The sequence below is a fragment of the Phalaenopsis equestris genome, unplaced genomic scaffold, assembly GCF_001263595.1.
Source record: "Phalaenopsis equestris unplaced genomic scaffold, ASM126359v1 Scaffold000104, whole genome shotgun sequence".
NCBI lineage: Eukaryota > Viridiplantae > Streptophyta > Magnoliopsida > Asparagales > Orchidaceae > Phalaenopsis > Phalaenopsis equestris.
In genome coordinates, this window is record NW_018164546.1 from 105337 (window position 1) to 123189 (window position 17853).

At 32.2% G+C, this 17853-nt stretch overlaps 1 protein-coding gene across 1 annotated transcript in view; it reads right to left on the minus strand.

Annotated features, from left to right (window-relative positions):
* Window positions 1-12727: 12727 nt before the first annotated feature.
* The window catches only part of LOC110020592 (beta-hexosaminidase 1), a 51111-nt gene continuing 45985 nt past the window's right edge, over window positions 12728-17853 (minus strand). Inside the window, exons 12-15 of the mRNA XM_020718747.1 lie at window positions 15192-15290; window positions 14798-14857; window positions 14024-14274; window positions 12728-13167 (exon numbers count right to left, since the gene is read on the minus strand). Of these exons, the coding sequence (XP_020574406.1) occupies window positions 12992-13167; window positions 14024-14274; window positions 14798-14857; window positions 15192-15290 (586 nt within the window). The 3' untranslated portion in view covers window positions 12728-12991. The remainder of the gene's footprint in view (window positions 13168-14023; window positions 14275-14797; window positions 14858-15191; window positions 15291-17853) is intronic.

Consider the following 17853-nt stretch of genomic DNA (forward strand, 5'->3'; position numbering starts at 1 on the left):
ATCTTTTTCAAAATTAAAATTTTTTAAAATGTCCTTCCGAAGCGGGCAACGGGATTTCAATTCCGATGACCGACAGCTTCTTACGGGCAAACCCCACACCAAAAATAGTGCCGACATCTATACAAATTTGTCTACCAGTAACTTGTCTTATTGGAATTAATTCATTTTTCTCATTTACTTCAATGGTCACTCCTCCTTTCTTTGGAACACAGTGAATTGGGCTTACCCAAGCACTGTCTGAAATAGGATATATAATTCCAACATCTAACCATTTTAAAATTTCTTTTTTTTACAATTTCCTTCATTATTGGGTTTAATCTCCTGTGAGGATAAGCTTTAGGTTTGTATTGTTTATCTAATAAAATTCTGTGCAGATAAATTGAATGACTAATTTCTTTAATATCTGCTAAGGTCCATCCAAAAGCTTTTTTATATCTTTTAAACATTTCTACTAATTTTTGTTCTTGAATTTTAGTTAACTTACAATAGCAGGCAATATAGATGAATCTCCTAAAAATACATATTTTACATGAGCAGGTAATACTTTCAGTTAAAGTTCAGGTGGTTTAATACTTGAAGGAATAAGATTTTTATTATCATTTTCCAACAAATCTAAAATTTCAAATTTGTCCTGAATATAATCTAAACTTTCTTCTTTTATTTCATCATCATTTTCATTAAATTCTTCTTATTTTAATTTCTCTTTAAACTCTTTCTTAAATTGCTCATTACTTAGATTATCAGTAACTTTCATCCTAAAACATTCATTGTCTTTTTCTATTGCAAGATATTTCATAGTTTTTGTAATATTAAATTTTACTTCTTGATCATTAACACTCATTATTAATTCTCTGTTTTGCACATCTATCACAGCTCTCTTTGTTGCAAGAAATGTTCTCCTAAAAATAATATGAATTTCTTTATCTCCCTCCATATCTAATACTATAAAGTCTACATGGAAAATAAATTTATCCACTTTTACTAATACATCTTTCAGTTATTGATCGATCAGCTAACTGAAGAGTTACAGTAGTAGGAGAAATCTCTCATAAATCTAAATTTTTAAAAATTGATAGAGGCATAAGATTGATACTCGCTCCTAAATCACATAAGGCTTTTCCATAAAACTTTCACCAATTGCACAAGGTATAGTAAAACTACCAGGATCTTTTAACTTTTCAGGAAGCTTTTTCTGGATAATAGCGCTACACCCTTCACTAAGTGCAACAGTCTCATGATCTGCAAACTTCCTTTTCTTTTTTAGTATATCTTTCATAAATTTCACATAACTTGGCATTTGTTCCAAAGCTTCAATAAAAAGAATGTTTATCGTTAACTTTTTAAGGATTTTAAAAAATTTTGTAAATTGTTTGTATTTATTATTCTGTTTTAGTCGTTGAGAAAACAGAAGTAATAATTTTTTCTAAAGGAACTTGTGTTTGCTCATTTTCATTATGGCCACTTTCCATCTCTTCCTTCTCCTCATCAACTTATGTTTCTCTTTGGATTCTTGTTTCAACTTCTTTTTCACTTTGTAATTGAATTGCTTTAATTTATTCTTTATTTTAATTTTTAGGATTAACTTCTACAGTGCTCAAAAGATTTCCTGAAGATCTGTTACTAAGTGCAATAGCAATATGTCCTAATTGATTTTCAATATTTCTAATAGCAGCCCCTTGATTTTGTATTTAATTTCTCATATTCAACATTACTTCTTCCATCGTTAACTTCTTTTCGTTAACTTTTGGGTTAGGGTTAGAGTTAAATCCAGGAGGATAATAAGGTCGATAATTAGGATTTCCTTGGTTATTTAAATTTCCTGAGGTGTTCATTGAATTGTTATAATTATTCCAACTAAAATTAGGGTGACTTTTTCATCCAGGATTGTAATAGTTTGAATAAGGATTGTTATTTCGATTATTAATAGCATTCAAAGTTTCATGAGATGATTGAGTATCAATTATATGTCCTAATGAATTTTCCTCTAATACTGGTGGTATTTGAAAATAGTTCACTCCAATTTAATCAATTTTTTTTATATAGTAACAATTTGAGATGTTAAAATAAACATTGCATCATATTCATGAATATTAGCTACTCTCTTAGGATTTACCAATTTAGAGGGCCATCGAAAATTATTAGTAGTCATTGCTTCTATTAAAGAGTACACTTCATCAAAAGGTTTTGGCATTAAAGATCCACCTGCAGCAGCATCTATAATAGATCTAAGTGATCCTAGTAATCCATTGCAAAAAGTTTGAATTATTAACCAATCTAGTAAAACAACATTTTCTAAGAAGATCTTCAAATCTTTCCCAAGCATCCTATATCGATTCCCCTCCAAACTAACAAAAAGATATAATATTATTTCTAAGCTTTGTAGTTTTTGAGGGTGAAAAATATTTAGCTAAGAATTTTTGTGATAGTTCTCCCCAAGTTCTGATAGATCTAGGTGCTAATGAATTTAACTAAGCCTTAGCTTTATCCCTTAATGAAAAAGAATAAAGTCTAAGCCAAATAGCATCATTAGACACTCCGTCATATTTAAAACTAGCACAAATCTCAAGAAAACTAGCAAGATGTAAGTTAGGATCTTCAATAGGTGTTTCTCCAAATTGATTATTTTGTACCATTTGGATAATAACAGGTTTAAGTTCAAATGAATTAGAAGCAACATCAGGATTTTGAATAGTTAAGTGAAGTTCATCTGTTGTTGGATTAGCATAATCTTTTAAAGGTCTTTGTCGATTTTCATTTATTTGATTATCTAAGTTATTCACCATTTTGTTCAAAATTTTATTTTCTTTTTGTTGTTCTCAAAGTTTTCTAACAGTACGTTCTAATTCTGAATCGTAAGGTACTAAACCTTCAGATCCAATATTTTGCATAATCAAATATAATAAACAAAGAAAATTTTCTTAAAAATACTCTAAAATATATAGTTATATATTTTTGGATTTTTTATTTTATTTTTTTTATATTTTGTATTTTGTATATTTTTATCTCTAAATTTTCTGATTTACCAAATCTATTTAATTTACTGTTACCTTCCCGAGTAACGGCACCAAAAACTTGATCCCAAAAAATATAATTGTGTAAAATTTATAAAGTTGACTCTGCTTTGCAACGACGTTAAAAAAACTTGATGTGATATTTTATGAATAATAATGTTAAGCACAAATCCAAATTCATCCCAAGCCCACTCTAAACCCAAAATTCACCAAGCCTAAGTCTTAAATTTCATCATGATAAATTCAAGCCCCATAAAATTCATCATGATTAATTTTCAACTCTATTAAAACCAAATCCAAGCCCATTATCCAAGCAAAAAACCTACCCTTCCATAATCAATTTTAAAAGCCCACTAATCCAAGCTCACTTTTTAAATCCTCTTAATCCAAGCCCACATGATAAAAAATCAGCCTTCTCATGATAAATTTGATTAAACAAAATGTCCAAAAATTTCATGATTAATCAACCAAAATTGGAATTCATGAAAATCCTTTCAACACTTGAAATTCTCACCCACTATAGTGCAAGCCATGAAGCCTCCTCCAAGCCACATATGAGCCATGTTAGCCATGAAAAGCCATCATCTCTTAAGTAGCAAAAGGAGGAACCCTTTTAAGATTCCTTAAGAAAACTTAACCTTTCCCATGATTCACCCTAACCCATAATTAAGCCTTAATCTTTATGATGAAGATCTGACCACCCAAGCCCCCGTGCTGGTCACTAGGTCAAGCCACCTTGGGAGTTACCCAAACCCCTTTCAATAAGCCAAACCAAAGTCAAACCTTAGAGTAGCCCAAACCCCATTCTACTTCGATTCCACCCATGGACAGTTGTTACCACCAAATTAACTTCACCACTACCCATCACTAGCCTGCCATAGGTGGATGGTGACTAACATGGCTTGGTCGGCCACCATAGCTTGCGGTAAGCCCAAGGCAGAGAGCCATCAAAGAGGGAATGCTCAAAATTGAGCCCGTCCAATGTGGCTTACCTCTGTTGGAGCTTGACATCCACTTCACCACCACCTCAGCCTCCTATTCCACCTACTGGCTGATCCCGATTTTTTATATAAATATAAAATGCAATGTATGTGATTATTTTTGATTTTCTTAATAGTTATTCTTAATTTACAACAGATTGCAACAGATTCAAACTTGATCCAAAACAAAAGCTAAGTAAGTTTTCCACTATGAAACAAATAAGAATACAATTATAATATTTCATTATAGGATACTACGCAAGTATACATATTGTTATCAAGTAATATGAGATTTTTTTATTAAACCCCGAATATCAAACCCACAGGGAATACTGCAATATGCACTTAAGAAAACTAGAAAGTTTAGATGACAAAAATCTACTTAGCAAAATATTCTTACTTAAACTTAAGATGTTATAATATGAATGAAAATTTGACTCTTTTTGTAATTTTTTTTTTATGAAAATAAAGTAAGCAACTAATTAACTTAACTAAATATTTGCAAGATGAAAGCTATATAAGTAAAATATATTTTTCCTTATCATAAATTAGTAATAAGTATAAAAGTTTTGATGTGAAAGTATGCTAAATGTGGTCAAATAGGAGCAATAATATTCCTTACCCTTACTAGGATGTTATAAATAACATTGACTAATATATAGTTTGAATAGTCTTGAAGACCGGTTAGGTGGGGAAGATACTAGCTCTCACTCTAGAGTTCCCTCTTCTCCCTTCACCTAAGGGCTGACATCTCGTATCAAAACCTAAAACTATAAATCAAATTGGGGGCTTTAGCTTGTCACTCTAAAGTCCTCTAATTCTACACCCTTTAGAAGTTTATTTCCCTATTTATTTGCACTTAACCCCATGAACTACATTCTCATTCATGAAATTAATATATGATTCTAACAATTTGTTGACTGAGACAATACCATCTCGGATCTTACATGTTCGTGCAATAGGTATTAACATCTTAATTGGCCAAATCAAGAAGTAAATGAAGTGCAAGGTTTTAAATCATCATAAGCTCTTATAATATTGAAGTCTAATACTTTACACAACTTCTTTTAAACACTTAATCACTCTTCATTTTAAGGAAAAAGATTAAAAAACTACTCAGAATCCATAGAGAAAACACAATTATCTCATTCACTCACAATACAAAATAATTATCTCAAATCCTTTCCACCAAATGTCTTGAAATTCCTTTGAATTCTCTTCATTCACTCACAATAAAAAATAACACTCAAAATAAAAAAGAAAGTGGCTGCCGGCGACGACGGTGATGAATGGCGGTGGCGACGACTTGGATGGTTGCTGGCTGCAAAATCTGATGGGTGGTTGGCCTCTAGCGGTTGGCTTTGATGATCCAAGTCTTCTTTAATAAAAATCTAAAAGGTTCCTTGGTCTCTCTTCAAAATGTGTCTTCATTCAATGATTCTTCTAGATGTTGCCTCTTAAAAAGCCAATTGAATGAATTTTCGTGTCAATGGGCTATTTCCCACGTTTTTACCATGGGTTGTTTCAAACACCTCTTCAAAAATTCATTTAAACTCAATGAATCATCAAATAACTACTTCTGGCGCTTAAGCGTGGAGCACTTGACCCTTAGGCGCGAGCCTCTGGCACGTAAGCGTCAGTCCTGGACAGGCACGTAAGCGTCAGTCCTTGACACTTAGGCGCCCTAGTTCACTTTTGCACATTTCTTCATTTTTGCTCCAAATTTGACCCTTTTTTCACTACTTTTAGCATTTTTTATCCATTTAATTGTACCTGAGAGAAAAATACACAAATATCTTTCATTAAAGTGTAATATCTCAAAAATAGGTATAAAAATGTGTATAAAACTACTATATATTTTAGGTCTATCACTGGCCAGCTAAATTGACTCTAATAATTGGCCTATAAATTGGTCACCTCCTCACAACCAAATTGGAGAGAGTGCTCAAACCTTAAGAGAACTCTGTCAAAATCATTCCAAGCTTCCACTACACTCGTATCAAGCTCATTCCCACCTTCCTAAGCCCTTCTTCCCCAAATAGAAACCCTAATTTCAGAGCCCAAAATCAAGACTTTTTTGGCCAGCTCCCCCAACTCCATAAAACTTTAAATGAACTATCCCAAAAGCTTCACCACACCTCAGAACTAATTCCACAATCAAAAGCCCCCTCTCATGCATCGTCTACCATAACCTTAAACCGCAAACGAGCCACCCTTTGGTTCAGATCATACTTAGACTCATCCACAGAGGAAATCAACACTTGGAGGAGGTTCGTGGTGCCAAGGCAAAGCTTCTCAACCAACCCAATCAAGGCCACACCTCTTGAGCAAAGTTATAGCTCAAAGATTGCTAAATCTCTCTTGGTATTGGTCTTTTATGAAGAGAATGAACAATCCATGTCCACCTAGATGTATAGATGTGTTCATCTCATATAGATAAAGGTGTAGAAACAAACTACACTTAATTTGGTTAAGGATCAAATGAGATCTTAACCCTAGATCATAGATGGTTTCTCGGGTGATAGTCCATTTGGGACAATGACCAGTTGTCGTCCATTTTCATGTATTTAAAATGGATGACGCAGATCGGTTCAGACATATTTAAAATGGATGACGCAGATCGATTCTGGTGGAGGATTGGTTCGATACAAGGTCGTGGACCGCAGGAGTACGTGGCAGGCTACTTGGAAAGCGCAACCAATCAGAAGAAGCCACAAGGAGTTTTGGAGACATTGAGGATGATGTGGCTGTTGCGTGGTTAAGTGGATAAATCACAATAGTTCAATTTAAGTAAATATATAAAAAGAAATATAACTTTGAAAAATCATATCTTAGTGTAGAAAAATCAGAAAAATAAAATAAATCTGTTCTCAGTGAACAAAGAAGAATTTAATGGACCAAAAATTTAAACTATTCGTTTAATATTTACTTCTTAATTAATTAAATCTTTTAGAACTTGATTAAATCATAAGAAAATAAATATTTATCACAATAACATGAAATTTCCAGGGATTGTACACCATGTCTCTAGAGAAGTTATCTTATTTTTTCAAAGTCAGATAACATCTATAGCTCTAAAAGCTCCAATTTTTTATGGGATTCATCTATGTTCAATTAAAATAGTTATAAAAAATAAATATAAGTAAAAAAAATATAAAATAAAGTTTGGTGATTTCACTGAGGTCAAAGGAATTAAAGAAAAATGAAAGTGTACTTTAAAATTAAAAATTAAAAATTATATTTTCTATTTATTTTCTAAACAAAATTATTTAAAAATTATAAAAAATTGAAATATATTTCAAAAAAGTATGAAAATAGTCTTGATTGGTCCTCTGACCTTAAGTAATATTATTAAACTTTTCTAAGGACATAGGACATGTTTTGGGGAATTAAATTAATTATCATTGAGAATTCATAATTATTGGTTTAAATAATTACACAAATAAATAAATGTTAAAAAAATAATTCCACCTATGTTGGCTTAATTGGTACATGAGTAAGGGATCAAGGAAGTTCCATGGTCATTAAAGTAAAGATGTGAATGTTAAGGGAGCATTAACCTTAAGGGACATAATGGTAATTTAAGAATTTTACACTCTAACCTTAACTTAACCAACACTTAGGTTAAACCAAAGGAGAAATGGGATAAAATTTGTGATAATTAATCCACTGAAATGATTGAAACACAAAGGGTAATTAGGGTAGCAACCTACTTGTGAATTTTACACTCTAACCTTAACTTAAAATTGCTCGTGCTCGGCTCGTTCACTTAACAAACGAGCCGAACACGAGCTACATAACTAACAGAACACGAGCTATTCGTGAACAACAAATTTTTCTATCAGTCCAAGTGGCAAGTCCTCCAATGAAATATATATATGTATATATATAATCTCTTTTTATTACAGATTTTGCCTCTTTAAATATATGAGAACAATGTACTATTTATATAAAAAAAAAATGATCAGATAGCTCTCAATTTAAGCAAGATATTTTGGCATATAATCAACAAATAATCACTGCATCCGCTAGGACTGAGTCTTGAATTAAGGCCGAATACGGCATTAATGGTCAGCGTTCGTTAACATCAATTAATTTATTACATTTTAAGTTTGAATGGATTAAAACGTAAAGAAGAAAAAGTGGGACAATTTTGTCAGTTTATAGTCAGAGTCTGGAACATCACTATCGAGCATGCATAGATCCTTTATTTGGACTATTCATTTTGTTGAATGGTTGCTTGGATTATTGTCAACCTTTGAAATTGTGGTCAGATATAAATCAAGCACCCAGCGGGCACAAGAAGATGTGGGCTGAACTAAGTTTTAATACAAGTTGAATCATTTGTATCGTATAAAATAAACAAATTTTAGTGATTCGGTTGATTGGTCAAATTTAGAGATGAATGGAGATCGGTTTATAGAACTACGCTTCTTACATACACGACTCAAAAAAGGGTAAGAATTTCATAACTTGATTGAAATGATTTTGTTAGTGCGTATATCATAAGTTGAAACTGTATCATTCCTCGTAATTGAAGTAATAATTAATACAATATGATAAATTTGAACTGTAGAAGATGGCTTTTGACAATAGAAGTGGGAGTATGTTTGAGGTATTAGAGTAATTTTTTGTGAGATTATTAGTCGTATTCTCCATCATTTATCTTAGTGAATAGAGGCCAATAACTAATAACATTAGCATAAGTCTTTGTTAGATGTAAGCATTGGTGTTGTTTTTGGGCGTAAGCGTTGATAGTGGCCTTTTGTGATAAACTGATTGACTATGGTGAGTGATGGCTTCACAAACATAAATAGTTGTCGATATTGGTATCAAGGACATGGATGGGCATTTTTAGCAGAGTCGTGAGTTGGTGCTAGTGTTAAAATACAATAACATTAGTATCAATAGATCAACAATGTTCAATGGCCTTATTGATGATGTCAACCATTTACTTTTGTGTCAATGAGGTGTATTAGTCATATTAGCAATGATATGCATCAATGATGATCTCAATGAGAGGCATATATCTTATTAGTGATTGCATGCATCAATGATATTGTTGGCGTGTATTTGTTTTGCATGTAATGGTATGCGTCAACATTTGTGTTGATAATGCACATTAACTTTATTAGTGATGATAGATAGTAATATTGATAGCGATGTCAAGGGATGAACTTGTTGTCATTGATAGACATTGATGTTGATATCAACAACGTGCATCATTAATATTGATGATTGTGGACATTAATATTATTAACAATGGTGAGCGTCTACCAGATTGGCATCAACAAACGTTAACATTAATATTGATGACATACATTGGTTTTATTACTTATAGTGGGAGTTAATGTTGTCAGTAACAATAGGCAATGACATCGATGACTTAATCAGGAGTCAATTTTGTCTATGACATTTATCAATCTTATTAACAATTGTGGGCATCAAAGTTTTTGGTGGAAGCTAATGATGGCATTATCACCATCGGGAGGCATTAGTGTTTGTATCAAAAGTATGTATTAGCCTTTTGTGATGTGAGCATTGACATTATTGACTAACACCTTATTGGTATCAGTGGGCATTAGCATTGGCATTATTGTTGATGGTGTGCAGTGGCTTAAGTTGTGATGATGAACTTATTGACAATGATAGATAATAAAATTAATGAGAGATGACAGTTAGACAGTGACAATTGAGCAGCATAGTTGTTGGCGCTGATTACTTAGTGGAGTTTTAAAATTCTTCAAATCTATGAGCTCTCTCCAACTCAAGCACCTTATTTTATGTGTATTATGTGATTCAATTTATTATCATTATTGTGAAATGACATTATAGTTATTTAGTATAATTCTCCAAATATTTCATTGGACAGCTTATGTTTACTCCTTAATCATAAAAGATTCCTTAGGCATTTAAATGTCTTAATAACATTAAAATTAAGTAATTTTAATCTTATAGGTTTTCACGTATACTCATTTAAATTATATTCATGATTCATAGATTATTTAATTTTTCAAATAATATCATAAAGTTTTTTCCATGCTTCGGGCGCTTAATGTAAGGTCCTTTAGACCAAGGTGAGACACTTTTTGGCGTTGCTATATTCATCTCATTGAGCCATTTGCTTCAAATATAAGTTTGTTAAAAAATGACTTTGGATGGTTTTCTTAAGTCCATCATTAAGCTTTTAAATTTGATGCTACCTTCAAGATGCATGTTTGATCAATTTTTTTTGTTTAATAACATATTAATGCTATTTTTATCAATGTAGTATAATTTATTATATGATATCGATGCTCTCTCTATCTTAAGAAATAATTATAAAAAAACTTAAGATGTTAAAAAATATTCATTTGAAAATTGGGTAGAGGGGTGATAGAGCTTAGAGTTAGCTATACATTTTGTGACACTATATATGGTCATATATAGTCATGTTTCTTCAAAAGAATATAAATGAAATGAATAATTGGTGTTAGAATACATTGCTTGAGGAAACATTGTTAAGTTAGGCTTGTTATGCTATTATACATAGAAGGTTTGGTTGTTATTCATTATAATATTATAATTTGAGCAATAATCAAGCTTCAATAACAAATTTAATTGGATTTTTTCCTTAACCTTCCATCATTTTGGTATCCGGAAAAATGGCTCAAATTCAATGAATTTTTTTATCCCTCTTCTATAGAATTCCTTTTGTAAAAAATTTCATGGCATCTTGTATCCTTCATTGTCATTCATTTCCAAAATTTCACCACTCATGCTCGTACCTCTTCAAGTGAAAAGATGTTAGTGTTTATCTTATTTAGCTTATAGCTATTTACATTTATGTATTTCCTACCTTTTCTCTTACATTTATATTTTGCACAACTTGTTTCCTTTTACTAACCATTACAAGTTTGCTTTCATTTGCATTGCTATATCATTCCATTATTAACTTAATTATATATGGTGTTTTTAAAGACAATAAGAGTTGATGCAAGATAAAGTGCAAATTTTTTATGCATTAAATAATTTGAAGATGCAATTTTATTTTTAAGATATTTCCTCTCATAATAAGACCTTTTTTTTTTTTACAATTTTATCAAATTTTAAAATATTGAATGTCATTTGAGCCAAACAGTTCAAAAATAAATTAATTCAAGTTGCCAGATAAGAATCTGCCATGCAAAATAAATCAAACATAAATCAAATAATGTCTAAAGAATGATAATTCAACTATAGAAAGAAGGGAAAGCTTCTTCTTATGGCTACAGAGCTACATTCATGATCTTTTCTTATGCAGAAATGGAAACACACTTGCAAATTACATAATCATCATTCCAAAAGAAGAAAATGAAAGTGAAGTTAAATGAATCATGCTTAAGGGTGGAAGATGAGGAATCAAGTGCATGCACATTCTCCTTTTAAATGTAATTGTAATAACATTAAAATTCCAGAATCAAGTGCATGCACATTCTCCTTTTAAATGTAAGTGAAATAACTTTAAAATTCCATCATGGTAATATGAAGGAAATGAATTGATATTGGAACACCTTTTTTTTTTTTTTTTTTTTTTTTTTTTTTGGGTGGAAAGCTATGCATACTCATGTAATCTTTGGGAAGAATATGAAGGAAATGAATTGATATTGGAACACCATACAGATTCACAATGTAGTTAGGTTAGGCTTAGTTGTCTATTTCAATGGAGATAGAGATGCACATGAGGTTTGTTTTTTCTTTATCTTTTTTTTTTTCTTTACATGTGCTAATCATTTTTTAGATACTCCTGAATTATTTCAGGAGGTAATCATTAATTTAACATTATTCTTGATTAACTCATTGCAATGATGTGCCATGAATATTGTTATTGGCTAGAGAGCATCACTAGTTTGATTTTTAACAAGACAACTTGGACAAAGATTCCCAAGCTATTTTGTTTGGTGAAAAAAAAAAATGAAATATTAAAATAATGTATTATATTGAAAATATTTTTAGAGTTGTTTCATTCAGTATTGAATAAATGCAAGACTACAAATTTTCTTCTTTTATTCAAAAAAAAAAAATAAATTCAATATAAAATAGACTCCTTAAGGTCAGCGGCGTCAACATGCTGGAGGCAATGACATCACTTTATACAAAGCAGTATAGTTTAAATTTTTCCTAAATTGAATGAATTTCAAATACATTGATGGTCCCATCACTGGAGGCATTTTACATTGCTTGTTCTCGTTCGACCAAATGTTTAAATTTTTAAAATCTCTGCTACAGAAATACAATACACTCATTTTGCTGCTGACCAAACAACTGCCCAGTACACACTAAACTCCCAATTCTGTACTCATATATAATACCATAAACATAAGTGTGTAGAAACCATAGCATTAAGCACGAATATAAAAGGGGTACGATACGCATGCATCTAACAAACAGCACAAAAAGGCGCACAAACAGAGCAAAAAGAGTCTCTCTTTATATATATATGTGTGTGTGTGTGTGTGTGTGTGTGAGTGTGTTCGATCCCCAATAGTGCCGGGTTCTTGAATATTTAGGCACATGACGCGGGCTCTTATCATGGGGCCTAGCATATGGGAAATCGGTATTTGGGTCTCTACCAAATACCGATTTCTTTATTTACATATATATATATATATATATATATATATTCAAAAGTGAAACAACATTCCGAAGTACAGGAAAACAAATTTATTTGATGAGATGAAATTTAATGGGAGACACCATAATTATCACATTTACTGATAAATAAAAGTTGATGGGATAGAATGATGATTTGAAGCTGGAAAACAGAAACAGGTTCTTCAAATAAAACTAAGAGGAAACCTTAACGAAAGCTGAACGAACTTATTCCCACAGTTCCAGGCCTCTTAATTTCTGACAATGAAACTACTGCGTTACAGGGAGAGCGCAGTGATGGCCTTGAGATTCCCCAACTTTATGTACTATGTGGAATAGATTCTTTGCACAGGATTATTAATTAATGAGGGGCTTTCAGTAAATTCAAAATTATTGAGTGAAACATGAACCTGCGCCAATTGGAGGCTGGCGTGCATATAGATTGGTGACTGGGGCTGCTGGGATTCCGCGGTAGTTCAGCAGACATCTAAAATATTGAAGCCGGGGTAGAACAGTAGCGTTCAGATTATCTGGACTGGTGGCCTCCCTTGGACTCCACAATCGTTCTGAAGAAAATTGGCAGAATCATATTCAGAACACAATGTCCTCTTGCATGTAGTGTTTGTCAAAAAAAAGTTTATTGATCACGAACAACTCATGTTTGATTCATTTGCCAAACAAAGGAGTTGGACACAAATAATTTTTTTGAATTTGATTTATAAAAGAGCATAATGCAATCATTTTGTTTTCAGTTGTGCTAAAGTCTTTTTAGCACGAACAATTCTTATGTATTTACATATCTCTCATCAAAACTTTCATATTTATAAACATATTACTTGAAAATGTGTATTTCACTTTTAAAAAGTGATGATAGTGTTATTTTTTAGGTGAGAATAAAGATTTGAATGCTACGTATATAAATATGAAAATTTTGGTGTGGGATACGTAAATAAATAAGAATTTTGTGCTTTGTATGTAAATGCCCAATAAATAAATAAATAATATTATCATTATAACATTTACTTTATTTTTTATGTTATATTTAAACAAATGTTAAATTTTAACATTTTTATATCATTCGAGCTAATTTCAAGCTGAAATGAATTGAAATAAGCAAACTAATTTGAATCGAACCGAACAAGAACATCTTATTTACAAGTCATTTCAAACACAAGCCTATTTCAACAAAAAAAAAAAACAAACGGGCTAACATGAACAAGATTTGAGCTCTCACATAAGTTCGGTTCATTTAAACCCTAATTGCAACAAAATGAGCCTAGGATACTAAACCAATCATTATTTTGTACAAAACAGGTTATAAAAAAGGGAAATAATATGACAAAAATTTGCGATTTCAATGTAAGAAAAGGTAAATATGTATGCATGATAGATTGATATCCGGTAAAATATGAAAAGCTTTACCTGCTGCTGCAGCTGCACGCGGCCAGATTGTTTGAAGAACATCAGATGTATCAGCTGTCTCACCCCACATACAAACTTCTCCCCCTAAAACAAGCTTTTGTTGCAGAGTATCATTAATTCCTTCTAATGGTTCGTTGGTGTAGAAATTTTCCCAAGGAACATCTAGATGATCCAGATACCACACCCCTTGGTTGCTTACAATACATCTAAAACCCATTGCAACAGCTTTTGGACAAACTCCAGGACCTAGCCTGTCAAAACCAACCATCCAATATATTTTGCAAAGAGTAAAAAGTCAAAATAGTCCACTGGTTATTTATATGAGGTCATCGTAGTCCCACAGTATATATAAGTATCAATTTCGTCCGTTCACAATTTTAATATTGGTCGAAATAATCCCCACAAAAGACTATTTGAAAACTATTTCAGTCCCAATTTAAAGAATCCGGAGATTAATTTGACGTTTTTATAGACTCTGGACTAAAATGAAAAATTTCTTTTATGACATTATAACATTATAAAAGACAGAGAGATTATAGTACGTCAAGTAACATCAAGAGTTTTTTACATAATTTCTACTTTTAAACTTAAGTGTGATAGTTTTCGGAGATTAATTTGACGTTTTTATAGACTTTAGACTAAAATGACTCCAAACAAACAATCAGGGGACTATTTCGGCACTTTAATCGTGAAAAGAAGGCATGAATCTAATTAGAAATTCATCACAGATAATTATGATGCAGTAAAAACTGAGAGTTCATTGTCAAAACTGACCAGTTATGCACCACAGTCTGTGGGTTGAGGCTTTTGTTAAACGCGTTAAATGTTTCTTCCCTGAAGATTGTTGAAAAAGCACATCTTCGGCTACATCAGCTGTTTATTTTATGGGGCATTTACATAAATAGCACATAACTCTTATGTATTTACATAGCTAACACCTAAAATTTACTTTTTACATTTATACCATCCAAATCTTTCATATCAAAATACCACTGTTTTGTCTTTTAAAAAGTAAAAAACACCTTTTGATGCATAAGGTAAGGAGGCATATATGTAAAAATTAAAATTTTAGGTGTAAATACAGAGGAATTGAGTGGTATGTATGTAAATATTCCTTATTTTATTGATTCTGTAACCTTAAATTTAGCACTGAAAAGAAGCTTCATACCAATTGACCGGGACCCAGTTAAGAGATAATGCAATTTCTTGAGCTCTCAATACAAAGTAACGGTAGGCATCATTCGTTGTTTCGTTTCGTTGCTCAAGCCTGCACAAACAGTAGTACATGTAAAAGTTTAAACCTAATTGCATCGTTTCGTCAATTAAAAGATCATGAAAGAATACGGATCTGTTTGGGGCAGCTGCAGCTTATCCAGCTTCTGCTGATAAGCAGCTTATCCTGATAATCTACTGATGAGCAGCTGATCCAAATAAGCTGGCTGGTTGTTTGGTTTGTGCATTTAGAAAACAGTTGATTCTGGATAAATGACTATTTTGCCTCTGTTGTGGATAAGTTGTTTAGCCGTTTGGTTTGTGCACTTTGTAAACAGTTTATTTGCAGACTTTTTAAGTTAAATGAACAATTTATCACTTAGAATTTGTAATTTTCTCAATAAAATTAAAGTTCAAATGTTAATACATAAAAATACAAAAGAGTTTAGTTACATTTATATAACTCAAAATTTTTCTATCATATCAAAGAAGCACGGTTACATATACAAAAGTAAAATACATCTTCACTTACTAATATGTAGTATAATGAGACAAAAAAAAGAAAAAATAACATGTTAATGACTAACCACATTCGTTACATCATGCACAATTATAGTCGCTGCGGCACCCCTATAATACATCTGAGCTAAACTACGATATCTCTTCTGTCCAGCAGTATCCCAAATCTCAAATTTCACAATTTGATCATTAACTACCAAAGTCTGTGAAAAAAAATTGACTTGTCGGTTCCCACATCTCTTAACACATCTCTTAAAAGTAACTGTTTTACCCAAAGTCAATGTTAAAAATCCAACAACGGGGATTTAATCAAAATTGTCATCCTGCTACAGAAGACTAGTTCAAAACCATAAAGAAGAAGAAGATTTTCATTTCAATATTGTTCTTTACCATCAACACAAAACTATAATAAGAAAATTTTACAATCCTGCGAAAAAAGTTAAAGAAGGGAAACAAGGCGATATAAACGAATTTAAATGAAAACTAAAGTTTGATTCTTGTCAAAAAATACATTTAATTTGAAAAATTTTACTTAAATCTATTTCCGCCAACATAAAAACAAAAAAGAAACCAAGAATGTAGTGCATGTAGGACAAGTACCCAGCGGTTCTGATGCAAAAACAAAATCAAATCCGAAAATTTTCAGATTAAATATGCAAACTATAAGAAATACCAAAGATTGATCGAAAAAATACTCACCAACTTGGCATTGTTTACCTGTTAGGAATGTCGAAGGAGCTGCGAACGACAGGGGTGGAATAGACGAGATGGTTGCGAGTGCGAACGACAGAGGGTAGATCGGAATGCTGAAGGAAGCAGGGAGAGGCTAGGGATCGCGAGCTAGGGCAGAGAGGGCGGATTCACGATTGCTTCTGCTGTTAGGAATGTCGAAGGAGCTGCGAACGACAGGGGTGGAATAGACGAGATGGTTGCGAGTGCGAACGACAGAGGGTAGATCGGAATGCTGAAGGAAGCAGGGAGAGGCTAGGGATCGCGAGCTAGGGCAGAGAGGGCGGATTCACGATTGCTTCTGCTGTTAGGAATGTCGAAGGAGCTTCAGACGACGGAGGGTGGAATAGACGAGATGGTTTCGAGTGCTAACGACGGAGAGTAGATCGAGCGAGGAAGCGGAGAGAAGAAGGGCACTGAAGAGCGGAGAGGAGAAGGGCACCGAAGGAAATATTTTCGAACGCCAACTCAAAAACGCGGGCCACGAGGTCTTTGGCACGGTTGGCGCCCTCGTTTATTAACAAATCAAATAAGCTGTTTTTAAAACGCAATCGAAACGTGTTAATCAAACAGGACAGCGGCATTTTTGAAAACGCCGCCGCACTTATAAGCTGCCCCAAACAGGCCCTATAGCTGCTTATCAGCTTATTTTGACTAAAATTCAATTAAGATATTCTCAATTGAAGTTCAATTAAAATACTAGTAAATTTTAGGGAAATTTGGATAAAATACCATACTACCATTGTATTTACATATCTAAAACCTAAACTAAACTTTTTATATTCATACCTCTAAAATCTTTTATATCATATAGAAAATATCACTATTTTAACTTTTAAAAAGTGAAATGCAACTTTTCATACATAGGTAAAATGACATATATGTAAAAATTGAAGTTTAGGTGTTAGATATATAAATACATAGGAATTAAATGGTACGTATTTTAAGCCAAAAATGCTCAACACCACTAGAGCTGTCAAAACGGCTCGTTGTTTGCAAACTGCTCGTGTTCGGCTCGTTAAGAAGCTCATGTTCGGATCGTTCGCGAAGTTAATGAGCCGAACACGAACAACACGAATAAATTTTTGTTCGTTTGTGTTCGGCTCATTTTTGCTCAAAATACTACTAATCAATTATATATATATCTTTGATGAGTAGTATTTTTAAAAAAATTAATTAACTAAGGCTACAAAGATTTATAATCAATTAAAAGTATTAATAAAAAAAATAGAATAAAAATTATTAAAATTAGATTCAAATGATATTTTAAATCTTGCCCCAATCCTTAACATCTTATGGCTACGTGATTAGGGTTGTCAAAACGATTCTTTGTTCGTGAACGGCTCGTGTTCGGCTCGCTAAGCAAACGA